Source organism: Lucilia cuprina, chromosome 5 (assembly GCF_022045245.1).
Source record: "Lucilia cuprina isolate Lc7/37 chromosome 5, ASM2204524v1, whole genome shotgun sequence".
NCBI classification, from domain to species: Eukaryota; Metazoa; Arthropoda; class Insecta; order Diptera; family Calliphoridae; genus Lucilia; species Lucilia cuprina.
The window spans coordinates 3,638,350-3,665,588 of NC_060953.1; the positions used below are offsets into that span (position 1 = coordinate 3,638,350).

Below are 27,239 nucleotides of genomic sequence, written 5' to 3' on the forward strand. Positions count from 1 at the left end.
TATAATATAATATTTTTTTTTAATGTGCAAATATAATTATTGTTTAAATTTTTGGTTTTAAGTTTTTCTTTTTAATAAGTTTGCTTGTTTTTCTTTTATAAGTTTTATAATTTAATTAATTAATATATAAGTTTTTTTTTTTAAATTTATTTTGTTTAATTAATTATTTGTTAGCAAATACCTGTATTTATTAAGTTTTTTTTTATAATTATTTGTAAGCAGCTAAGTCTAAGTTTGGGGTTTTTTTATTAAATATTATAATTTAAAGTTTTTTTTTTGGTTTTTTTTCAGTTTGGTTTACAAAATTTATTTTAAAAAAAATGTAAACTAATTTATGCAAAAAGAAAAAAAATTGGAATATTTAACAAAATACTGTTTTAGTAATTTTAACAAAAATGTTTTAAGTATAAAAAATGGGATTTTCTTAAGTTTTTTTTTATAATAACAAAAATATGTGTTTTTTTATAACAAATTTATTTTATTTTTTTTTTGTTTGTTTTAATTTTATTAATAATTATAATATAGTTTTGTTAATATTTTAATAATAATAGAAAAATGATATATTGTTTGTTAAACCTTTAATAAGTTTTTTTTAAGTGTTTTTCTTTTTTAATAAAAAGTTATTTTTTTTAAAAAATGATTTTGTTTAATTAATAAATAATATATATTTTTCCTATTATTAATATTTAATAATATTGTTGTTGTGTTTAAGATTTATATTTTGTTATTTGTTTTTTTTTGTTTTTGTTTGCCCTACCTTCTATATATATATAATAATATATAATATATATTTTTTTTATAATAATATTTTTGTTTTTAATATTTTGACTTAATCATTAATTAAATTCGAAATTTTTGTTAAATTTTTTTTTCTCATTTCATCCTTTTCTTTTTTTAATTAATATTTTGTTTTATTATTATTAAATTACTAAGCTAAAATGCTAAAAAGTTTTACTCCTGCTGCTTAATAACGGCTTTTCTTTACTAATTTTTTTTTTATAATTTAATTATTAATTATAAATTTTATCCGTTTGTTGTTTTGTTTTATTTTTTTTTTTATACTTGTCAATTTTTCTTCAATTTTATTTCAATTTATAACAACAATTTTAGATTTTTTTTGATAATTTTTTTTTTGTTATAATAATTTCATAAAATTATTATTTATTTTATTTAATTTTCTACTTGTTTTTTTAAATTTTACTTGTTTATAAATTCCCATTATAATTTTTTTTTACTTGTTGTTTGTATAAAAATTATTTTTGTTTTACTTAAATATTTTTTTGTTATTTATTAATTTTTTGTTTTTGAAAACCCAGATCGTTTTTGGTCACTTGCCAGTCATTTTTTTCTTTAATATATATATACTTTTTTGTTTATTTAAATAAAAATGTTTAAAGTTTTTTTGTTAATTTTTAATATATTTTTGAGATTTTTTCTTATTTTTGTTTTTTTTTCTTTTTACTTCAATAATCTCTAACAAAACTAAGTTGTAATATAATTTGTTTTTTTTTTGTTGTTAATGTCATTAGTTAATAAATATATATTTTTTTATTACGATATTTTGGCAAAAAAATTTTTAGTTTTTTTCTTACTTTTCTTCTTCCGGTTTAAGTTCAGTGTGTTTGTTTTTTTTATCTTTTCATTTTTTAAAGGTGTATAATCGGAATAAATATAAGTTTTTTATATATATTTTTTTGGTAATTTTTTCTTTTGTTAATTTTCTTGTAATTACTGTGTGTAAAATACTTGGTTTTTTTTTAGTAGTTGTTGAATATAATTAAGTGTTGTGGTATGTCTGTAAGTGAGTTTGTGGAAAAAATTTCAGGAATATTTTCTTTAATGCTGGAGTCTCATCTGTAAAAAATAGAGTTAGAAAAAGGAAAGAAAAAATTAGAAAAAGGGAAATTAAATTAAAATATATTCAAAGATTTTTATAACAATTCATAATCTGATATAAAAATTTGTTATAATCAGGGCAAGGATTTCTATGCAAACGCACGTTGTAGTCAGTAACACAAAATAACTTTTAAGTAGTTTTCTTTTCGAATCAAAGAATTTGCTACAAAATGCAACGATTTGTTGTTGCATATTTTGTTATAAATGCATAAATTGCATATTTACTTTAAATTGCATATATATTTAGCATATTTTCAAAATTTTTATAGCATATTTTGCATATTTGAAATTCTTCTAAAACAAATGCATGTTTGTAGTCAGTAACTCAAAATAACTTTTAAGTAATTTTCTTTTCGAATCAAAAAATTTGCTCAAAAATGGCAACTATTTGTTGTTGCATATTTTGGCATATTTTGTTATAAATGCATAAATTGCATATTTTGCTTTAAATTGCATATATTTTTTTGGAATATTTTCAACATTTTTATAGCATATTTTTTTTAATTCTTCTAAAACAAATGCATGTTTGTAGTCAGTAACATAAAATAAATTTTAAGTAATTTTCTTTTCGAATCAAGGAATTGACTACAAAATGGCATCAATTTGCTGTTGCATATTTTTTTATAAATCCATAAAATGCAAATATTTTGCATATTTGTATAGCATATTTTGTAGTCAGTAACTCCAAATAACTTTTAAGTAGTTTTCTTTTCGAATCAAAGAATTTGCTATAAAATGGCAACGATTTCTTGTTGCATATTTTGTTATAAATGCATAAATTGCATATTTTACTTTTAATTGCATATATTTTGCATATTTCCAATATTTTTATAGCATATTTTGCATATTTTTAAAATTTTCCAAAACAAATGCATGTTTGTAGTCAGTAAATCACAATAATTTTTAAATAGTTTTCTTTTCGAATCAAAGAATTCGCTATAAAATGCCAACGATTTTTGTTGCATATTTTTACATATTTTTTATAAATGCATAAATTTCATATTTTGCTTTAAATTGCATATATTTTGCATATTTCCAACATTTTTTTATAGCATATTTTGCATATTTTGTAAATTTTCTAAAACAAATGCATGTTTGCAGTCAGTAACTCAAAATAACTTTTAAGTTTTCTTTTCGAATCAAAAAATTCGCTACAAAATGTCATCAATTTGTTGTTGCATATTTTTGCATATTTTGTTATAAATGCATAAATTGCATATTTTACTTTAAATTGCATATATTTTTTTGCATATTTCCGACATTTTTTATATTGGGTATATTGGGTTTGTGCTGTTGTTTGTAACGCACAATAATATTGATCCTATACCTACACCGTAAAGTATACCAATCGGCTCACAATCATTTTCTGAGTCGATTTTGCTATGTCCGTCCGTCCACGTAAATCTTGTAATCAAACTACAGTGCATTTAATTTCATAATTATGATTAATATACTCGTATCTCGACAAAAAGCTGCAAAAGTAATTTCTATAATAGCCTTGATGACCCTGATGAACTTTATAATTATAGGGCATCATTTGGCCCTATAAAAAGCCCCATCAAAATTTTACTTAAGTATCCACAGCTTTATTAAACAATAAATAGCTTAAGTATATCTGAGGCAAGGTGCTGCTAATTGTAACATCCAAAATATTGGTCCCTAAAATATCGGTTCAGTATCAATTTCTGAGTCTAACCATCTGTGTGTCCATATAAAAAGAAAACCTAATGAAATTTTGTTCTTACATCTATCTCACGTTTATAATTCACTAAATTCACATTACCAAACGAAAAAAAATCGGAAGAAATATAATTTATACAAAAATACATTCATTTAACAAATTTGATTGGAATTGCTATCAAGCTTTCCACTTTGAGAAATTAAATATATACTTTTTTAAATTGTTTCTTTATATTTGTCATTCTCGAGGTCGTGGTTCCGTTAAAGTGGTCCTTTAAAAACTTGTATATTTGTTGTCAAAAACTTAAGATCTGAATATCTTTTAATATGTACCTTCACAACGAATTAATTTTTCTTGCATATTTTTCACATCTTTAGTGCATATTTCACCATTTTATAGTGCATATTTTAAGAGCATATTTTTAATTTTTTAAAGCATGGAAATCCTTGCCTTGATAATAACATATTTTAAATAAAAAATTCTAAAAAAACTTATGTTTCTTTTAAAACTCACCTATTTGTTTGTTATAATGATGAAATATTGTTGTAATTAATTTATATATATTTTTTAATAATAATTAATAAAAAAATTAATGTTGACTTCCCCTCTTTTGAATAATATATTTTTTTTTGGTAATTTTTTTTCTAATTATATTTTTTTGTATTTTTTTGATATTTTTTTTGTAATTTTTTTTTTTTTGGAATTTTTATTTTAACTGAAATCTTGTTCGACGTTCTAACGTTGCCAGGGAAGCAAATTATTGTGATGATAAAGGCGGGGTTGTTGTTGAGTAATAAGAGGATTAATAGTAGTTGAATTAGTAGTCGAAGAAGTAGAGGAGGAGGTGGATGATGATGGTGATGATGTTGTTGTTGTTGTTGAAGATGATGATGATGAAGAAGAAGAGGAGGAGGAATCAATTTGTAAAACATAAAATTGCATAAATAATTTAGTGAATGTCTGTAGATTTAAAGAACTGTGAAAATAATGTAACATTTGAAGGAACTCCGATTGTTAATAGGGTCGACTGGCATCTTTGGGCCGTTTCAATTGTACCTTCAGTCTTTTCATGCCAATCTGAAAACCATTCATGGCCTGAATGGCCGCTTGAGCGCTGGCAGGATTATCAAATGAAACAAAACCTAGAGGAAATAACAAAAAAAAAGCAAAATAATTCAACAATTATAGACTTATAAAGGAAAATATGTCAAACCTACCAAAACATTTGCTTTGATTTGTAGCACGATCTATAAATACTTTCGAACTGATCACATTGCCAAATGGCAGGAACATTTGCATGAGCTCAGCATCACCAAATTCTTGTGGCAAATGATATATGAAGAGATTACAGCCCTCGGGACCCGAAATCGAACATCCTGGGAACATCAGAAAATCTTTAAAGGGGCACATGTCATAAAAGTAGAAAGAAAGAAAAAAACAAACGAAATTTGTTTTCATATAATAATAATGATGAGAAAATCATAAATGATTAAAAATCATATGTGGAGGAAGTAAGGAAAAGGTTTTTATTTTCTTTTTCATTGATAGGAAAATAAATGAATTTGATTTTTTTGTTTCAATATATTTTTCTTGATTTTTAAAATAATAAATAATTTTTAATTGTTGTTGTTTTGGTTTTTGGTTTATAAATGAGATTTTAATCAAATAATATAATAAAATAAAAATTATATTTAAATTTATTAAAAAATAAAGAAATAAAGTGTGTTTTGTCAAAAAAAAAAAAGATAATAGTAAAATATTTACTTTAACATGCATAAACAGGCTTGAAATAAAATGTTTTTTCTAAAAAAAAAATATAAAATATATAACAAAATAAAACATTTAGTTGTTGTTGGTATTTTTTTTTTTGTACAATATTTAAAATAAATTAGTTTATTTAAATAGAAAAAAATTATATATATATATATATATATATATTTTAAACATAAAAAACACTCAAACATTTAATATTAAAACACTCACACAAGCATACATTAAACAAATTATTTTTTGTTAATAAATTAACAAAAAAAATAAAAAGAAAAACATTAAAATGTCATATAATTTTTGTTGGTTGGTTGTTGCAACCATATACCTTTACATATTTGTTAAAACCATTTGGGTTTATTACAAATATTTATTGAGTTGTGCCTCATAAAGTGGCACAAAACATTAAAAAGTTGATTTATTTTTTTTTGAACATGGGTTTTTTTGTGTAAAGCCTGTCTCGTTATTACAGTAAATGACCATTAAAACATAGGTTTTATTTCCAATTCAATAAACAAATGTTATAATATTGTATATTTAATAATATTTATAAAAAACAAGGGAGCAAAACACATTATTTTTATTAATATAGAAACAAATAAGTTGTTTTGCAAATTTTAGAAAAAAAAAACTTAAATAGCTTTGGAAAATTTATTATACCATCATAATTTTGCTTGAAAGGAAATTGACATATTTAATCATTTAATTTTAAAATTATATTAGTTGCATTATTTTTTTCTATTTATTTAAAGTAATTTTTTATTATATGACATTTTTTTTTGTTAAAGTTTGATTATAAAGTTTATTACTTTTTTGATTAAAAAAACAGGATTTGGAGTAAATAAGTAGGAAAGTATAGCCGGGCATGGCCGCCATATAATAACCTACACCATGAATATATTTAAAAAATATGGGTATGGGGTCTAGGGTCAAATAAGAGACGATCTTTACGAAAATCTGTGGTGTTATTTATACTTATATAAAACTTATTTGTGCAAATTTTTAGAGAGATAGTTGACGTAATTATGTCATAAAAACCCAAATCGGGAGGTAAGGTTGTAGGGGGCTAGGTGAAATAATGGACCGATCTCAACTATTTTCAATAGGCTTCGTCTCTGTGCCAAAAAATATGCTTGGTACAAATTTCATCAAATTATCTTGCGCACAAGGTTTACATGGACAGCCAGTCAGCCGGACAGACGGACGGACGGACGAACATGTCTTAATAGACTAAAAAAATGATTCTGAATCGTTTGCTATACTTTAAAGTGGGTATTGGACCAATATTTTTGTGTGTTACAAACATCAGCACAAATGTATAATACCCTTCTCACTATAGTGGTGTAGGGTATAAAAATGTCCTAAAGAACATGTTTTATAACATCATCCGAAAAAAAGAAAAAATTCTTTAGACAAGAACCGGATGATACACATCTGATGCTATAGATTTAAAGGAAAAAAATTTGCGTTTTTAGTTTTTCATTTCGTGGTCCTGTGACCTTTCAAAAAAACTTAAAAATTTTACAAAGTAAATTTTTCAGAAGAGTTGAGAAATATTTTGTATTATTTTTATTTCATATCGTTAGGATGAAAATATGTCAAAAATATGACTTCGACGAATGCCTGGCAGTGGCAAAGAAAGTGCTCCAGAGTTTCACTATCCTCTCCACATGTTCTACATACATCTGAATGCGCACGTCCAATTTTGCATAAATGTATTCGTAATCCTGTGTGTCCACTTAGAATACGTACTATCGCACTAACTTCAGACTTACACATTTTGAGGAGATTTTTTGTCTTGCTCTCATCAGGGTTACCCCATAGGATTTTCGTGGTTCTGCCTACAGTTTCATTATTCCGAAAGATCTTATGAGAATCTCTCATCCATATTTTTAGTTCAGCTTTTGTTGCGTTGAATGGTTTTGCGTTTGTCAGATTAACTGCCTTGAGCACCCTTCCCTTTAAAGCTATTACATTCGCCCTCGTTCGTTACCGACTACTCCCGATTGGGCTGTTACTCATATGATGTGAATCTGACCTCTGGGAGAGTATTCAGTTAAAGTTTTCTTACAATCCAATACGGTGTTAGATTTAGTTATATTTCCTAATATTGCCCTAATTGCCATCTGGCTGTCGGTAAATATATTAAAGCGCTATGGGCGCCATATTTATTCTAATTCAATTTATGCATCTATCTATTAAAATTAAAAACGTACATTATCCGGTTCGTGTATAATTTTGAGTGTCGGACGCTTTAATAGGTTATAATGAATTATAATAGGTTTTAAAGTTTCCAATCCAAATACAATTATAATTGTTTAAAATGTACTATAATTTAATTATAATTATTTTTATAAATTTATAATCCAATTATAATTGTGTGTATAATATTATAATGCCATTATAATTCGTTATGCAGCATTATAATCCAATTATAATATGTTATACAACATTATAATTCAATTATAATTCGTTATACAACAATTTAATTCAATTATAATGTATGTATTATAATCTAATTATAATAAGTTGTACAGTTTTAAATTTCAATTATAATTAGTTATATGGTATTGATATCTAATTACAATTAGTTGTATGTGAGTACTCGCTGTACAACATTATAATTCAATTATAATTCCTTATAATGCAATTATAATTTGTTATACAACATTATAATCCCATTATAATTCGTTATACAGCATTAAAATACAATTATAATGTACGTAGATGTATTATAATCCAATTATAATAAGTTGTACAGTTTTCAATTATAATTAGTTATAAAATATTATAATCTAATCATAATTACTCATACATCTTGATAATCCAATTATAATGAGTTGCACAGCTTTATAATCCAGTTATAATTAGTTATAAAGTATTGACTCCTATTCTGCATTTACATACGAATCGAAATTTTTTCCGTTTGGCAACTTTGAGGTTATATTCTTATTATAATTAGTTATAATGTATTATAATCCTATTATATTTGCCTATAATCTATTATAACTCTATTATAATACATTTTAAAGTATTATAATTCTATTATAATTGTTTTTAACATATTGCAGTCTAACTGTTACATATCCCCCTTAACTCCTAATCCTTTTTTTTAATTTTATTCATTTTTTTTTTACTTTCAAATAAATAAAATAACTAAAAACAAAATACAAATATTTATTCAATTTAACTAAAATAAATAATATAACAAAAATGTTTATATAATAACAAAAACAAACAATAAACAATTAAAATTTTATTGTTATTATTTATATTAATCAATTATATTTATGTATATTTAAAAAAAACTCAAAATGTTAAACAAAAATTTTATATAGAAAGTTAGGAGCTTACCTTCACGTGGAGCGGGTGCAACCGCCGCTATTGGTGGTGGTAAAGCTTGTGGAATATGTCCATAAACGGCGGGAAAGGCTGCATTATAAATAATTTTGTTTGGTTTTACACAAAAATCGAAACATTTAAAAGACAACACAACAATTAAATATATATAAATATTTATAATATTTTATATATATAGATTAAAAAAATTAAACAATATTTAATTAAAAAAAATTAAAATAAATACAATATTTATATTAATAGAAAAAAATATGTTAAAAAAAACAAAACAAAACAACAAATCATATAGATTTTACAAAAGAAATGTAAATAAAAAAAATAAATTATTTAATAAAACAATTAAAAAAGTTTTATTTGTTTTGTTAACATTTATATAATAAAATATTTAATAATAAAAATATAACAAATAACATTTAAAATTTATTTGTCAATTAATTTTATCTGCGTTTTTTTTTTTTTGGTTTTCAAATAATTTCAAAAAACATTTAAAAACATAAATTAAATAAGTTTTTTTTTTTTATAATATTAACCAAAAAAATTTTTTTAAATATTTCTTTAAAATATATATGACATGTAGTTAAAAAAAACGAAACAAAACTAAAAGCTTTAGAAAAAAAAAACAAAGTAAAACTTTTTTTCGGTTAAATTAATAGTTTTACTTTATTCTTTTTTTTGGTTTAATTAAAATTGGTTGTTTGATGTTTTGTTAAACAATTTTACTAGAACAATTAATATTTATGGCATGACACAACAATTATAATAATAAGTTAAAAAATATAACAAAAACTTAAAAAAATATATATAAGTTATATTAAAACATAATTATTGATAAATGGTTAATGGGTGATTTCTTTTATGTTTGATATAATTTTAAATAATTTTTAGATTTTTTTTTTAAATTTTTTTTATGAAAAAAAGAAAAACTTAAATACTGCATGATTAAATTATATAGAGAAGAAAAAACAACTTAAAAGAAAATTTATTTTCTAAAAGCTATTTTAAAGAGAAAAAAAACTAATATTGTGTATAAAATTATGTTACTTACCAACTCCAGGGAATGGTGGCATGCCAGTGGCAAAGGCATGTTGTAAAGCAGCTGCTTCACCATTTGGCAGGCCTTGGGGTGGTATAGTTAAATGTAGAGGTGCTGCAAGTTGTATTAAAACTTTTCATATTAATAAAATTGTAATCAATATAAAGTTTACTGTTTCGAGGTTGTTGTTGGTTTAGGGTGAAGGGATTTTTTTGTTTAAAATTTTTAAATAGGTCATGTTATAATGCATTATAATTAGTTATAGAATGTTATAATCAAATTATAATTGTTTGGCATTATAATAGAATTATAATTAGTTATACAGTATTATAATCCAATTATAGTTAGTTATACAGTATTATAATCATATTATAATTAGTTTTACGGTATTATAATCCAATTATAATTACGCTATACGGTATTATATTCTTGTTATAATTACTTACAAAGTATTATAATACAATTATAATTAGCCAATTATAATCCAATTATAATTAGTTTTACAGCATTATAATCTAATTATAATCAATTATACAGCATTATAATCCAATTATAATGAGTTGTACATCTTTATAATCCAATTATAATTAGTTATACAGTATTATAATCCAATTATAATGTGCTATACAACATTATAATCTAATTATAATTAATTATACAGCATTATAATCCAATTATAATGAGTTGTATATCTTTATAATATAATTATAATTAATTATACAGCATTGTAATCCAATTACATTTCTTTATACGGTATTATAATCCAATTATAATGAGTTGTACATCTTTATAATCCAATTATAATAAGTTTTGCGCTATTATAATCTAATTATAATTACTTATGCAGTATTATAATACAATTATAATTAGTTATACTGCATTATAATCCAATTATAATTCGTTATACAGCATTATAATCTAATTAGAATTAATTATACAGTATTATAATCCAATTATTATTATTTATACGGTATTATAATCCAATTATAATGAGTTGTACATATTTATAATCCAATTATAATTAGTTAAATAGTATTATAATCCAATTATAATTTGTTATTCAGCATTATAATCCAATTATAATGAATTGTACATCTTTATAATCCAGTTATGATAAGTTATAATGTATTATAATCCATAGTACAAATTATACTGCATTATAATCTAATTATAATTGGGTTTACAACATTATAATCCAATTATAATTACTTATACCGTTTTATAATTGATTTTAAAAGTTTATAATAACATTTTGATTGATTATTATTATAATTAATTATAATTGTATTATAATACAATTATAATTATTTATAAAGTATTATAAATTAATTATAATTTCTTATAATTATTTATACACAATTATAATTCAATTTTCATTCTTCAAAATTTTAAACAAAAATTTTTTTGGTAATTTTAAATACTTACGTCCTGGGAATGGTGTCTGTGGTGGCATACCATTTGTAAAGACACCATCAGCCGCAGCTGCAGCAGCGGCGGCAGCAGCAGCACTGCCAGGCTGGCCATTTGGTGTCTGGGCACCCATTTGAAAATTGGGCATGGTCGGTGAGGGTAATGATGGTTGACCAGCACCATTAATGCCAGGAGGTATTTGAGTGGCCAAAGCAGTCATGGGATTCATATATGAACCAGGGGCTGTGGCAGCGGCAGCCATTAAAGCAGCTTGTTGTTGCTAATAGAAGAAAATAAAGCAAAAGAAAAAAAAAATTTTAAAAAAAACAATTAAAATTTTCTAAAGAAAAAATTTACTTACCTGCGCATAAGCTCCATATGGACCAAATTGATTAAAGACAAATGGATTAAGCAGATTCATATGACCGGCCATTTGTTGCATACGCCGTATTTGCCTTTCTTTTTCAGTATCAGCAAATTTAACTACCAGACTAGAGGAAGCACCCTGTAATTAAACGAATAGCAAAAGATATTTAATTTAGCGATTTTTTTTATTAAACGAAATCAAATTTGAAAATTTCCCCTATAAATTGCTATTTTAATCCCTGTTATTATATTAGCATTTTAGCTTTTAATTAAACCCTCTAATACGTAAAAAAAAAACATTTTAATTATATTCTTAATATAGCCATACAATTTATTGTCCACAAAAAACATTAAATTAATGATTGAATTGAATTTAGTTGTGTTGAAGCATTAGAGTAGAATTAAAATGTTTTGTTTTTATAAACGACCATATGGTAAATTATGGTGTATTTAAATGTTTGAAATGCATATTATAAATATTTTATATATATGCATATATTATTTAGTCATTATTATGCTAATTAAATTTCCACATACATAAACATATATATTTATGTATATAGGAGTAAAAAAAAGCATTTATTCTATTGTTATTTTGAAATTATTATCAGAAAAACATCATCATCATCATCATTATTATTATGATAGACAATAAAATGATTGATATTAAACAATAGGACGAAAAGGCTGTTCAAAACATAATTTAGAGGCTAAAGGAATATGTAGGAATTTAGAGAAATCTAGAAAGTTCTACAGGATTGCTTTTTTTAATTGTTTGAAATATTTTCTTTCGGTTTAAGTTATAATGTATTATAACTTGGTAATAAACTATAATTCCTCCGAATTTTATCGTTAGGTAATGTGAATTAAGTGAATTATGGAAGTGATAGAGATGTAAAAACAAAATTTCATCAAGTTCTCTTTTTATATCGACACACAGATGAATAGACTCAGAAATTGATATGGAAACGATACTTTAAGGATCAATATTTTGGAAATTACAATTAACAGCACAAACTTAAAATACTTTTCGCATTAATGTGGTTTTAAAAACTGTGTAAAATTTTATTTCATAGACTCTAGTATTTTGTTGTTAAATCGAAATTTGTTTATATTTATTCAAAAAAATTCTAAATATGTAAATTTGTTTTAAAAATATGAAAGAAAAACTATTTTTTTTTGGAAAAATTTTAAAATATGCCATAAAAAATGTTGTAAATATGCAAAATATATGCAATTTAAAGTAAAATATGCAATTTATAAATTTAGAACAAAATATGCAAAAATATGCAACAATAAATCGTTGTAATTTTGTAGCAAATTCTTTGATTCAAAAGGAAAACTAGTTAAAAGTTATTTTGAGCCTCTGACTACAAACATTCATTTGTTTTAGAAAAATTAAAAAATATACTAAATATGCTATAAAAAATTTGTGAAATATGCAAAATATATGCAATTTAAAGCAAAATATGCAATTTATGCATTTATAACAAAATATGCAACAACAAATCAATGCCATTTTGTAGCAAATTTTTTGATTCGAAAAGAAAACTACTTAAAAGTTATTTTGTGTTACTGACTACAAATATGCATTTGTTTTAGAAAAATTAAAAAATATGAAAAATATGCTATAAAAATGTGGAAAATATGCAAAATATATGCAATTTAAAGTAAAATATGCAATTTATGCATTTATAACAAAATATGCAACATCAAATCAATGCCATTTTGTAGCAAATTTTTTGATTCGAAAAGAAAACTATTTAAAAGTTATTTCGAGTTACTGACTACAAACATACATTTGCATAGAAATCCTATCTATCCTAGCTATCTGCCTGTTACATTCTTTTTGCTTTAACCACCATTACCCAACATTCTTCTGAACTTTTTATGAATCATATTAAACATAAAAAAATCGCATTTTCAACAATAAAACATCCCTCTTATCATTATTATCATTACATAGCAAATTTAATGAAAGCTAGAAGGAGACAGAGTGTTGAGGCTAAACAACAACAAAAAATCCTACGCTAAACATAATCGGATTACAAATCAGAAATTGTATAACTACAACAAAAATTCTCTAAATATATTATATAAATTCTATAGAATACATATAGAAAAACAAAACCAACAAAAATAAATACTAATTATTTTTTGCAAACATTCCTACATAGATCATGTTATATATATATAGACGCACTTCAATGGTAATTTATTGTACTTAAATAAGGTAAAATAATATCTACTTGATTAATATGGAATTTGTAGTGAAATGAAATATTTATGTTGGCAACTCATATAACAAAATCATTAAAAATGAGAATTTTTATATAAAATTTATTTGTTGAAATTAAGTTAGAGAAAATTTAAGAGGATAAAAAGAATTTTACAATAATTAAATAAAATATTTTATATTTAAATTAAACAGGAATTTAATTTTACAAATTTTTAAAAAAATTTTTTGAATTTAATTTATTTAGTTTCATTTTGTTAATCTTCTACGGCTGTTTTAATATTTAACCCTGAAATTTTATTTTTATATGATTTTGAAGTTTTTTTTTTGTTCTTAACATGCAGAGCGAATAATATGGCAGAAAATTTTTTATTTTTATTTGCTGTTGCTGGCTAATTTTACACAATTTAAATTATAGTACTTTATGGCAACACCTAAAAGTATGCAACAGTTTTTAATACCACAACAAAGTAGTCCTTTGGTAATATAAATACCGAAACAGAAGTTGTTGTAGAGCCTGCTGCAATGAAAAACAAGTAGCAATCGTTTGTTATAGTAGTAGTGAAATACATATATGTGGGAAAAAAACCACTGTCATGTACAACATACGAATAATAATTTTGGCACGAAAGCCATGTTAACATGTCCCCTGTGTATAAAAATAGTAAAAGTAAAACTATATAGAATGACAGACACACACAAACTCACATTATAACATATATTAAAGGCAAAAGAACAGGCATAGCTTGAGCAATACATTCGCTTCATGATAAACTCATACATTAAATGCAACCAAAAGGCGGCAAGTTGTAGCGTTACTTCCGTACGCAAATATAGCTGCAACATTTATACACACACATAAATGTGATTGTAGATATTATGGAAAACACTTTTTTCCTTTCTCTGCACAAGAAATGATAGCATGTATATAGTAGTAGAGTGTGTGCGAGTTCCTATATTAAGCCAAGTCAATGCCACTTTTCTGTATGCAATCAGTTTATTATGTTCTTTCTATATATGTATACATATTTTGTTTTTTGCTGCTATAGCTGTTGTCATCATTATAATGTTTACTACATGCTAGTCCGTCCTGGTATAACCATTTTCCATAAGCTAAGGCTTTTTTTTGCTATTGGAAGGGGTCTAACAAACACCAACCAATACTTTATATAGAATATACAACAGTGCCAACAATAATAAGAACAAGAATAAAAAGCCAGGCAATGTTATAATAATGCCGGATATACTTGCGGCTTGTTCAACCATTAGTGAACATGTAATGTGAACATAGCCTCGCGTAATCACAGTGAGTGTAAGTAAGTAAGCAGTGGAGCGAGTGTTCTATGTAGTTTATTTGCCAACAAAATTTACTAAATGTGTGAGTGAGTAAAGGTGGTGGAGAAAATGTTAAGGACAAGGACTTCTCATTTAAATGAAATTGCTATTAAATTGCTTTTGAAAGGCTAAGGTTCGCCTAAAAGTAGGCAACAGTTTTTGTCAATAAAGTTTACCTTTAAGTAGCCAGTTGATTTTATGTAATTTGTGCCTAAAAGTATGCAAAAGTTTTCATATAAAGTTTGCCTTAAAATAGGCAATGGTTTTTTATATAAAGTTACCCTAAAGTTACCTTTTTTTCTAAAGCTTTACTAAAAAATACTTTTCTGAAGCTTTTTCTATAAACCATTTCTCAGAGCTTTTTGTAAAATTTATTTATAAAAATACTTGTGATGCGTTTTTCCAAGGTTTCAAAAGCTTTTCTATAAAAGATTTATAAAGGCTTTTAAACAGAAACTTTTATAAAAAGCTTTCGGTTTAATTAAAAAAAAGCTTTTGGTATGCTAAAAAAGTAGCTTTCGGTATGATTTTGAAAAAGCTTTGGGAAGCCTTTTGTAATCCGTTATAAAAAGGCTTTTTGTTTTCTTTTATAAAATAGCTTTTTATGAGCTTTTATAAAAATTACTTTTTGATTTAGTCTACAATTTATAAGTTTAGTATTAAAAAATATACGTTGAACCACACAAAGTAGGAAACATTTTTTAATTTTAGAACCTTTATAAAAAAAAACTTATTGTAATCTTCTTTTATAAAAAAGCTTTTTATGAGCTTTTGAAAAATATTTCTTTTTGATTTAGTCAACAATTGAAGTTTACAAGTTTAGCTTTAAAAATATACTTTAAATCCCGCACAGTAGGCAACAGTTTATAATTTTAGAACCATATTAAAACTAACAACCCCTGTATATATGCTTTACAAAGACCAACAGGTTTATTTGTTAGCTGTTCACGTTTATAATACTCATATCATGTGATTTTCGTGTTTTTTTGTTGCTGTTGTTGTATGTTCCTTATTCAAATCATGTATTTTATACATTTTATGGAAAAATGTTTGCATATATATATCCCAGGACTCAAAGCAAACATACGTATGTATAAACGAATATTTTAAAATAATAGAGTGAGTGTGAGTGATATTTACTTTGGTGTTGGCAACATTTTAAATAAATTCGTGCGGATTTTATTTTTGGCGGTCTCAGACAAATTACTTTTTAAATGCATTTTTAGTATAAACATTTAATATTTGCACACATACATAATTGCTATAACACTATTACTCTACTAGTACATGTGTTATTTTTTGGAGATAGCATTCAATTTATTTATCATTCTTTCCCCCTCCCTCTCTCCCTCCAAAACAAAAATGAAAATTTGAAAATTTGTAAGGGATATGTAAATATGTCGTATGTGTTATAATAACTACCGGTTTTAGTTTGTGCAATATACTCACACAAAATAATTTTTGTTGCAACAATAAGACAAATTGTATGGTTTGGTTTTGTATACAACATTTTTATCAACAACATTTAATTTTTTTTCGAAATTTTGCCGGGATTTTATGCAACGGGTTTATAACAATACAAAATGAATAAAAGATTTGTGGTATTTAAAAAATTGTTAAAAAATAATTTGTGACAAATTTAAAAGCATATGTGTTATGTGAAATAATTGGTTAGACAAAGGACAAAGTGCTAGTCCGTAAGCAAGTTGTTAAATATGCTATAAAGTATGCTTTAGTTTTCGCATAGGAGTTTAAACAAGATTAATCTTAATGTGTTGATAAAAAAATAGTAATAAATTAGTTTAATAAAGAATTTTTAAATATATTTAAGCTAAGACAAATAAAGCAGATTTAAAATGTAGCATAAATATGTAGCATAAAGAACAAAAATAGAATAAAACTAGAACTGAACTAGAACTAAACTAGAACTGAACTAGAACTGAACTAGAACTGAACTAGAACTGAACTAGAACTGAACTAGAACTGAACTAGAACTGAACTAGAACTGAACTAGATCTGAACTAGAACTGAACTAGAACTGAACTAGAACTGAACTAGAACTAAACTAGAACTGAACTAGAACTGAACTAGAACTAGAACTGAACTAGAACTGAACAAGAACTGAACTAGAACTGAACTAGAACTAAACTAGAACTGAACTAGAACTGAACTAGAACTGAACTAGAACTAAACTAGAACTAAACTAGAATTAAACTAGAACTGAACTAGAACTGAACTGAACTAAACTAGAATTGAACTAGAACTGAATATCTCAAAATAACTCGATTTAAATATTATTTTTTTAAATTTTTTATTTGATTTATTTATGTTGTTATTCTAAATTTGTATTTTATTTCCTCTCTAAACTATGCTTTATTTTCTAACAATTTTTTTTATTTTACAAACGCCTAAAATTATACGTTAAATTGTATATTTATTTTACAAAACAATTGCTCAACAATTCAATCTATTTCATTACATTTTTGTATATATTTTTTCATGACATATTGTTTTAATTGTTGCATATAAAAATTTATTCCGAACAAATCCCCAAGTTTCTAAAAAGGGCTAAGTGCTTTACAACTCTACACTCTCCAGCAGCAACTTTAATTTAACAACCATTATTTTTGAGAAAAATAATTACAAAAAATATATATTTAAAAAAAATTGTTGTTTTAAACAAATAACACTACACAACACTGACAGTTTAATGGGCTTTTAAGCGGCTTTGGGCTAAAAGGCATTTTTTGATAAAATATTTAATTGATGGTTTTTATGTAGTCTCCTCAAAAAAAAATCTACATTTTTTGCCTGCCCTTTACTCTCATTATTTTATTTCATATAATATTTTTATTTTTATTTTTATTATTATTATTTCTGTCATGTGTGTGCTCAACTATAGTTTACATTTGTAATTTATGGTGTAGAGTTTTAGGCGGTTGAAAATGTTTATATATAACCATACTCACTGCTATTTAAAACAACAATATTGTTGGCTTGATTTGTGATTTTTAATTGAAAGTTGTTGTTCTTGTAGTTTAGTGTTTTGTAGAATTTATTTTCCATTTTTATATATAATGGAAATCAATAAATTTTTATGGAAAATGTGGTGAAAAAAAATTTTATTTTTATTTATAACATAGCATACTTCTAGGGGAGTTTGCTAGGAAAACAACAAATTGCTGTTTAAAACAATACATGTTAGGCGTTGACAATATTTTGTTAAATATTTGTGTATGTGGAATTTTATTGTTTTATTTTAATATTTAATATTATAGGAAAATTTTTATTTAAAGATCTATTAGGGCAAAAGCTTTTAGGTGGTTCTTTTTATGAAATTTAATAATTAAATGGAAAAAATATTTGTTTGTACTTAAAAACTCAATGGTTTAATTAAAATTAAATTTAAAACGCTTTTAACAAAAAGCTTTTTTGTAATAAGTTCTTTAAGAAGCCGGAACAATTTTGTTTTAAAAAAAATTTTCTCTTCAGAAAGTTTTTTATTACTAATATTTTTCTTAAACCGCAATTCATGAGAATAAATTTATTTATTAACAAAAAACTTCTATTAAATTTACTCTTAGAAGTGTTTTTTCAAAACTATTTGTGATTTTTTTAAAAACTTTTTTTTAAGTTTTTAAAAAGCTTTTGAAGTTTTTAATAAGTTTTTTTTTTTCTAAAAAGTGAAAGCTTTAAACTAAATTTTTATGTAAATTTTTTTATAAACTATTTCTAACAAATCATTTCATAAGCTTTTTTAACAAAGCTTTTATTAAAATTTTTCTAGCTAAGTTTTTATAAAGATGTTTCTAACAAAGATTTTTATAAACTTTTGCTAATAAAGCTTTTTAATTTCAAAGCTTTTTAATTTCAAAGCTTTTTCTTTTAATATCTTTCTAAAAAGCTCTTTTTAACAAATGTCTTTAAGGATTTTTCTTACAAAGCATTTTAAAACTTATTCTTACAAAGCTTTTAAAAGCTTACGAAAACTTAATTGTATTTTGCTGATTTAAAAAAAAACTAGAAAAGCTTTTTATAAGCTTTTCCTAACAAAATGTATTATGTATTTTAACGCCTTTTCAATAAGAAAGACTTTTTAAGATAAACAAGCTTTTTAAATCAAACTTTGTTAATAGTTTTATCTTTTAAGCAAATTAAATTTCTTTATAATTTAAAAAAGATTTTTTTTTAACCAAAAGTTAGTTTTTGATTTTACTTAAAATTAAAGTATCTAAACGAAACTTTTTCAATTTTAGTTTATTATTTTTGTCAAATCTTTTCTTATTTACTGTCAGCAAATCCTCAACTCTCCTAGGTCTGTTTTTTTTTCCTTTTGTTTGTGTTGTAGCAGCAGCAGCTCACTTTAAATTCAATTTATTTTCATTAGCATTAAAAGCTCTTTTATGTAAAATTTACCACATTTATACCTACTTACCCAACGAACATACCACTATCCCCCTACCACCATTACAACGACAAAACAATTTCGTATATTTTAATCTACAAAACACTATTTACGAAATCAAAAGCGAAACATTTAACAGAAAACGGCAACAATATTATAAAAGTAATTCACTTTCTCTCCCTCTCTCCCTCACTTCTTCTCTCGTTTTTACATACAAAAAGTCTGACACAATGAAAAGAGGATGAAAAAAAAATTGAAACTGTTAAAAAACTTTTTTAATGTAATTGAATTAAATGCGGAAAAAACGAAGTGAATTAAATAAGTTTTCGCCATTTGGCAAGTTTTGTTGAACATACAATGACGACAAGAACAACAGCAACAATATCACTACCACCAGCTGTATTATAAAAGAGACCCCATACTACACTATTTCATACACTAAGGGAAAGTATAGTGAATAGTGAACAAACTCTTTTTCTACTTCATGGATTTTGCATAAAAAAAAACCCAAAAGCCTTTTTCCTCTTTATCTTCATATACATACACACACACATACAACAAAGTTGTAAGTATTTAAACATTTTATTCATCCTATACAACTTGCTGAAGCAATGAAGAATAATTATTGTAGAAAAGTAAGGGGCAAGTGGAAATAACTCATAAAAAAAAGTTCTTTAGATGTAAAGTTCTGCCGAATGCAGAATATTTCCCGCTCTAGGTTTAAGGGTTTCTTGATGTGGTAACACACAAAGTGGCTTTAAATTGTATAAAGATGAAAAATTCTTGCCAACAACTCGGCTAAAAAGTTGTAGCTGTATAAAGCAGAAAGAAAGGATATTTTGTTAAGTTTGAGACATCGCTAATTTTATAAAAAGATTTTTTTCATTTAATATTAGAAAAATTAGTTTTACAAACGTAGCAAAAAAAAATAAGTTCTTTATACATTTTACCCTGTTAATTCTACTTCAATGAGTGATTTATTTGGCGTAAAAGATTTTGAAAGAACTTTCCTGTTTGGCGTTAGTTTTTCTGTTTCGTTTTCAAACCAAAATTTATATTTAATTTCTACAATTTCCGTTTGGTGTTTTTTTTCTTTTACAGCTGTATTTGTGCTTTGATTACAATGAATGTTGACAACAAAATTAAAATGTTTTCCACTTGCAATACATTTTTAATTAATTTTAAGTTTTTTCTGTTAGTGTTAGTGTAAGTGTGTGTATTTGTTTTTTGTTTAATTTAGTTTGACTATGACATTTTTCTCTGTGTGTGCAAAATTAATTGAAAATGTCATTTGCCACAAATTACTAGAAAAAAAATTGGTTAAAAACTAAGGTAAGCGGTGGGCAAATACAAAAAAAACTTAAATGTAAAATAACTGTTTTTTTTTCATAATAAAAGAAAAATGCAAAAATAATTGTGGTAAAATGATTTAAAAACAATCATAAATTGAAAAGGTAGTGAAAAAAAAAACAAACAAACAAATTTAAATAATTGTGAAATATTTTTGTAATTGAAGGATTTTTAGTGGCCTAAAAGTAGGCAACATATTTTGGTTATTTAAATAAATAGATTAGATAACATCAATAACTAACAATAAAACAAAAACTTCTTAAGGTGTTTTGAAAAAGCTTTTATGAAATGGCTTTTTAACACATTTTGTAGAGGAAGGCTTTCAGATTTTTTTAAGATCTTATAGAAAATAAGCTTTTCTAGCTTTTAAAAAAGAAAAGCTTTCTAGATTTTTTAAGTCTTAAAAAGGTTATAATAAGCTTTTCTAGTTTTTAATGAAAAAAAGCTTTTTATAAAAAAAAACTTTAAACTCTTTTTCATCAGCTTTCACAGAAAAAACCTGTCGTATAGAAAAAAAGCTTTAAATAGTTCTTCTAAAACCATTTTTTTCAATAAGCTTTATAAAAAGTTCTTTAAGCAAAAAACTTTGTAATGAAAAATCTTTAGCACAAACTTTCTAGAACAGTTTTTTTTTTTGGAAAGATCTCTTTGACATAAATATTTATAAACGATTTTTTTACCAAAAACTTTACAAAGAAAAACTTTTTTAAAGGATTTTAGAATTTTTCTTAAAAAATTTATTGAATATTTCCCATATTTACGCCCAAAAGTAAACAACACTTTCTGTAACATCAACAGCTTTATTTAGCTATAAAAAACTTAACAATCCCTTTAAACTAAATTTTACACTTTTTTTAGAATATTTAAAATTTATGTTCTAACTTAAATTTTTCAGACATTTTTAACTACAGCCAATTTCCGGCTTCATTATGTATATAAAGCCTTTATAAAAGCAAAAAAAAAGCTTTAAGGCATTCTAATAAAAAAAACGCATAAAGGTTTTTTATTTTAACACTTAAACTAATATGAAAAACAAATCACTTTTTTATTTTCGGTGTTAGGTGTTTCAAAAACGTTCTCATATTCAGTTCAATTTCCTTTGGAAAACATGTTTTAAAACATCCGGTTTCCGGTTTCCTCTAATTTATTAACAAATTTTTTTATGACAATTTTCCTTAGGCTGTTTTTGACGATGATGACGACGACAATGACAAACAGAAATAAATGTAAATGATATAAATAAGCAACGAATTTGAAGAACCCTATAAACTTTTTACATTTACTTTTAACAAAATAAATATGCTGCTATTTTTAAGTTTAAAATTCTTAGCATATGCAACAGGCGGTAGTATGAACATGATGTATATAGTGTTGTTTTTTGGATTATTTTTTTTTTGTTAAACTTGGCATCACATTACAAAATAGCATGTTGCATGCAAGAACAACATGCTTACAACTTCGTTTAGAACTAACAAAAAGGCCAAACGTGACGCTATTAAAACAATTTTTAGTTTAACTTCCGTTTAATGTTCTACTAAGTAGAAGTTTTTCCTTTTTGCATTTTATTTTCAGTTTGTGTTTTTTTTTCTTCTTTTTTTGGCAATTTAGTCAAAATTTTGCAACATATTTTTTATTTTTTTTCTCCTTCTCTCCTTCTCTCTCTGTTGGTGGCAAAAAGTCTTGTTGTCCTCTTTGCTTTAGTTTTATTGTTTTTTAATACTGCCTAATTTTAGGCGGTTTGGGTGAAGCTTTTCCTTTGTTTTGCTTATTTTTTTTGGAGGTTTTTGTGGCAAGCTTTTGTTGGTCTCATTCGTTTGCTGGCTGCTTTGCCAAGTGTTAAGTACTACTATTATTATTGTAATTCGTGCTAAACACTACATAAAGTATGTTGTAAGTGAGTGTTTGGCAAAGTTTCAACTAGTACGAGTTGGCTTTTTAATACTTGGTGATAGTTTTACTTGTTGAAGTGTTAAATTTGTTTATTTTTTTCCCCGGAAGTTTAACATTAATTTTAACAACTTAGTATTATTTGGGAAAATAAAGAAAATTTAATTAAATAAAATAGATTGAGATATATTTGAATAGAATAGAATAAGAATACAATTTCTTCGATTTAATAAAATGTGGTATTTATTACAATTTTTAGTTATTAAATTATGTTCTTTAAAGTTTCATTATATTAATAACTATGAATTGGATTATAAATTTTTTAAAAATTGAAAAACTAATATAAATCATACGTCATGATGTCCAATTTTTAATACTCTTATACTAGTCATAGGATTAAGGCGTCTTTAACAAAAATTGTTGTACATATACATAAATGTCCTACTTTTAAAGACATTCAAGCAGAAATGGCTGCATGTTGATCTTTTTGATAACAAATCTCTAAACAGATCAACTTTGACCTACTGTAGAGTTTATTGTATAATTACTACGATCTTTCACTGAACATTTTGGAAAGCCCAACTTCTTTTCTATCACTCTCTACCGAATTTCATTTAAATCGAACTAAAACTTTGGCTTCCATAACAAAATTTCACATTGCATTAGTTACAAGACAACATTACGTATGATTAATATAAAATCAATTGAAATTAATAATTTTCGTTAAAATATTTAATGAAACTACAACTTCTTGTCTTTCAATTCATCATCATTTATTTAAAACCTAGCAAAACTTAGGTAAATTAAAAAAACTTTCTTCACATTAGAATTTTAACACCACTACATATAAAAGCTTAGTTTTGACCGACTATAGGGATTCGGGGTAAAACATTTTAATCTTGTAATTAACGTTTTTAAAAAGCTGAACTTCTATTCTATCATTCCACTAAATTTTAATCGAACTAAACTAAAACTTTAGTTTCCATAACAAAATTTTACATTAAGAGACAACATTGCGTATGATTAATATCAAATTGATTAAAATGAACAATTTTCGTTAAAAGTTTTTAAAAAGATTAACGTATTTTCTATCATTCCACCAAATTTCACTTCAAAGAAACTTAAACTTCAGCTAAAAGAACGAAATTAGCATAACATTACATATAAGACAACACTACGTATGATTAATATTAATTTAAGTAAAATTAATCATTTTTATTATAACCTATAATACCTTTTAATAAAACTAATGTTTTTTTGTTACTTCTTAAAGCAATTACTTTATATTTATCTTATTTATTACCTAAGATTAAATAACTTAAAAAAGAATATTTTTCACCAAAACCCTTAAAAAACTTTAAGCAACATGTCTGAGAAATCCTTATATAAATTTATTTTACAATAAAATATTCTTACTTATACAATTATATACGTACATATGTAGTTGTTGCTTTTTAAATCCCCTACAGCTTTAGTGTAATTAAATTCAAGTCCCTTTTCTTTAAGTACTCTTAACACTGCTGCACACTCATCAATTTTCCAATCAAATTAAACTCTTCCTGCCCTTTTTACAATAAACAGCAACACTGGCATGACTACATACATTGCACCCACTTTTTCAAATCATTTTAAAAAGCAAACTCAAACTACTACCACATGAGTTTCAAGTTTCAAAGTATGTTTTATCTTGCAGGCTTTTAGGGCCAACATGCAATATCTTAAGTGTATATGAACACAAACACACACAGACACATTATTATCATTACAGTGATACACTTATATATGTATATAGAAGAGTTTTGTTACCAGAAATGTCTTGTTGCATTTGTAAAAGCTTATTGTTCTTTTTTTGTGTAACAAGTCCTACTGTATGTGGCTGTTGTATAGATTCTATACTTAAGTAAACCTTTAATAGAAGCAACAGGGATTCGTAAAAATATTTCTTAAAAGTTTTTTTGTTGGCCTGTATAAGGACTTTTAGACTCTACTATACAGGGTGTTTGTTGTTTTTGTTAGTTCAATGTGGCATAAAAGCCATTTAGAGTTTACTTATTTTCTAAGTATTTTTCTACCATATTTTTTTATATACATATATTTTTCTTGCATTATATATATATAAATATATTGTGTAAATAATACAAAACTATCACACACTTGCAAAAAGTTCTCCAAAAAGGTCCTGTTATAGTGGTAACCAAGTCGTCCTATGGCCTGTTATTTCTTTACAAGGTATTGTTGCTTGTTTGTTTGTTTGTTTTGCCTTAAAAGTGAACTTTGTCAAATCCTACTGCTTTTAGGACCAAAATGCATGGAGTTTCTTTGTTGTTTTGTGCCAAAGCTCTCTATGTATTTGACTTCAAACGCACAGTGCAACTGAAATTTGTTGGAAAGATTTCTTATAGGTATTTGGCTTTAGAAGACAATATAGATGCTGGTTGGTAGGAAGGTGGGCTTGAAAAAGGCATGTCCTTAATATGTTTTTGAGTTGTATGTTGTGAAAATTTAAGTGCTGAGTAAAGTCTCTGCTCATTATTTGTCTGCTTTAGTTTAGAAGCATGTTTTTATATTTAAAAGATAATAAAAGAAATATTAAGTAAACTGTTTTCTTTGATAAAGTCTGTAGTCTAGTCTATAGTATACTCTAGTCTGTAGTCTAGTCTATAGTCTAGTCTATAGTCTTGTCTATAGTCTAGTCTATAGTCTTGTCTATAGTCTAGTTTATAGTCTTGTCTATAGTCTAGTCTGTAGTCTTGTCTATAGTCTAGTCTATAGTCTAGTCTATAGTCTAGTCGATAGTCTAGTCTATAGTCTAGTATATAGTCTAGTCTATAGTCTAGTCAATAGTCTAGTTTATAGTCAAGTCTATAGTCCAGTCTATAGTCTAGTCTATAGTCTAGTATATAGTCTAGTCTATAGTCTAGTCTATAGTCTAGTCTATAGTCTAGTCTATAGTCTAGTCTATAGTCTAGTCTATAGTCTAGTCTATAGTCTAGTGTATAGTCTAGTCTATAGTCTAGTGTATAGTCTAGTCTATAGTCTAGTCTATAGTCTAGTCTATGGTTTAGTCTATAGTCTATTCTATAGTCTAGTCTATAGTCTAGTTTATAGTCTTGTCTATAGTCTAGTCTGTAGTCTTGTCTATAGTCTAGTCTATAGTCTAGTCTATAGTCTATTCGATAGTCTAGTCTATAGTCTAGTATATAGTCTAGTCTATAGTCTTGTCTATAGTCTAGTTTATAGTCTTGTCTATAGTCTAGTCTGTAGTCTTGTCTATAGTCTAGTCTATAGTCTAGTCTATAGTCTAGTCGATAGTCTAGTCTATAGTCTAGTATATAGTCTAGTCTATAGTCTAGTCAATAGTCTAGTTTATAGTCAAGTCTATAGTCCAGTCTATAGTCTAGTCTATAGTCTAGTATATAGTCTAGTCTATAGTCTAGTCTATAGTCTAGTCTATAGTCTAGTCTATAGTCTAGTCTATAGTCTAGTCTATAGTCTAGTCTATAGTCTAGTCTATAGTCTAGTCTATAGTCTAGTCTATAGTCTAGTCTATAGTCTAGTCTATAGTCTAGTGTATAGTCTAGTCTATAGTCTAGTGTATAGTCTAGTCTATAGTCTAGTCTATAGTCTAGTCTATAGTCTAGTCTATAGTCTAGTCTATAGTCTAGTCTATAGTCTAGTCTATAGTCTAGTGTATAGTCTAGTCTATAGTCTAGTGTATAGTCTAGTCTATAGTCTAGTCTATAGTCTAGTCTATAGTCTAGTCTATAGTCTAGTCTATAGTCTAGTGTATAGTCTAGTCTATAGTCTAGTCTATAGTCTAGTATATAGTCTAGTCTATAGTCTAGTCTATAGTCTAGTCTATAGTCTAGTCTATAGTCTAGTCTATAGTCTAGTCTATAGTCTAGTCTATAGTCTAGTCTATAGTCTAGTCTATAGTCTAGTGTATAGTCTAGTCTATAGTCTAGTGTATAGTCTAGTCTATAGTCTAGTCTATAGTCTAGTCTATAGTCTAGTCTATAGTCTAGTCTATAGTCTAGTCTATAGTCTAGTCTATAGTCTAGTCTATAGTCTAGTCTATAGTCTAGTCTATAGTCTAGTCTATAGTCTAGTCTATAGTCTAGTGTATAGTCTAGTCTATAGTCTAGTGTATAGTCTAGTCTATAGTCTAGTCTATAGTCTAGTCTATGGTTTAGTCTATAGTCTATTCTATAGTCTAGTCTATAGTCTAGTTTATAGTCTTGTCTATAGTCTAGTCTGTAGTCTTGTCTATAGTCTAGTCTATAGTCTAGTCTATAGTCTAGTCGATAGTCTAGTCTATAGTCTAGTATATAGTCTAGTCTATAGTCTAGTCAATAGTCTAGTTTATAGTCAAGTCTATAGTCCAGTCTATAGTCTAGTCTATAGTCTAGTCTATAGTCTAGTCTATAGTCTAGTGTATAGTCTAGTCTATAGTCTAGTCTATAGTCTAGTCTATAGTCTAGTCTATAGTCTAGTCTATAGTCTAGTGTATAGT

General features: G+C 25.2%; 1 protein-coding gene and 1 long non-coding RNA gene across 12 annotated transcripts in view; both read right to left on the reverse strand.

Annotated features, from left to right (window-relative positions):
- Positions 1-1,195: 1,195 nt before the first annotated feature.
- On the reverse strand, positions 1,196-4,152 carry LOC111677989. Its single transcript, XR_002762577.2, has 2 exons — positions 4,091-4,152; positions 1,196-1,854 (listed from the first exon to the last, which is right to left on the reverse strand). It is a non-coding gene; the product is annotated as an uncharacterized LOC111677989 (long non-coding RNA).
- A 134-nt stretch (positions 4,153-4,286) lies between these two features.
- Positions 4,287-27,239, reverse strand: part of LOC111677987 (CUGBP Elav-like family member 4) — a 461,863-nt gene continuing 438,910 nt past the window's right edge. For 6 of the 11 annotated variants that reach the window (XM_046951663.1, XM_046951658.1, XM_046951662.1 and 3 more), the window contains 6 exons: positions 11,509-11,652; positions 11,163-11,427; positions 9,750-9,869; positions 8,699-8,776; positions 4,795-4,971; positions 4,287-4,719 (listed from right to left, as the gene is read on the reverse strand). In XM_046951663.1, the coding sequence (XP_046807619.1) occupies positions 4,592-4,719; positions 4,795-4,971; positions 8,699-8,776; positions 9,750-9,869; positions 11,163-11,427; positions 11,509-11,652 (912 nt within the window). In that variant the 3' untranslated portion in view covers positions 4,287-4,591. The remainder of the gene's footprint in view (positions 4,720-4,794; positions 4,972-8,698; positions 8,777-9,749; positions 9,870-11,162; positions 11,428-11,508; positions 11,653-27,239) is intronic. The other 5 variants (XM_046951657.1, XM_046951654.1, XM_046951656.1 and 2 more) reach the window with 5 other exon arrangements.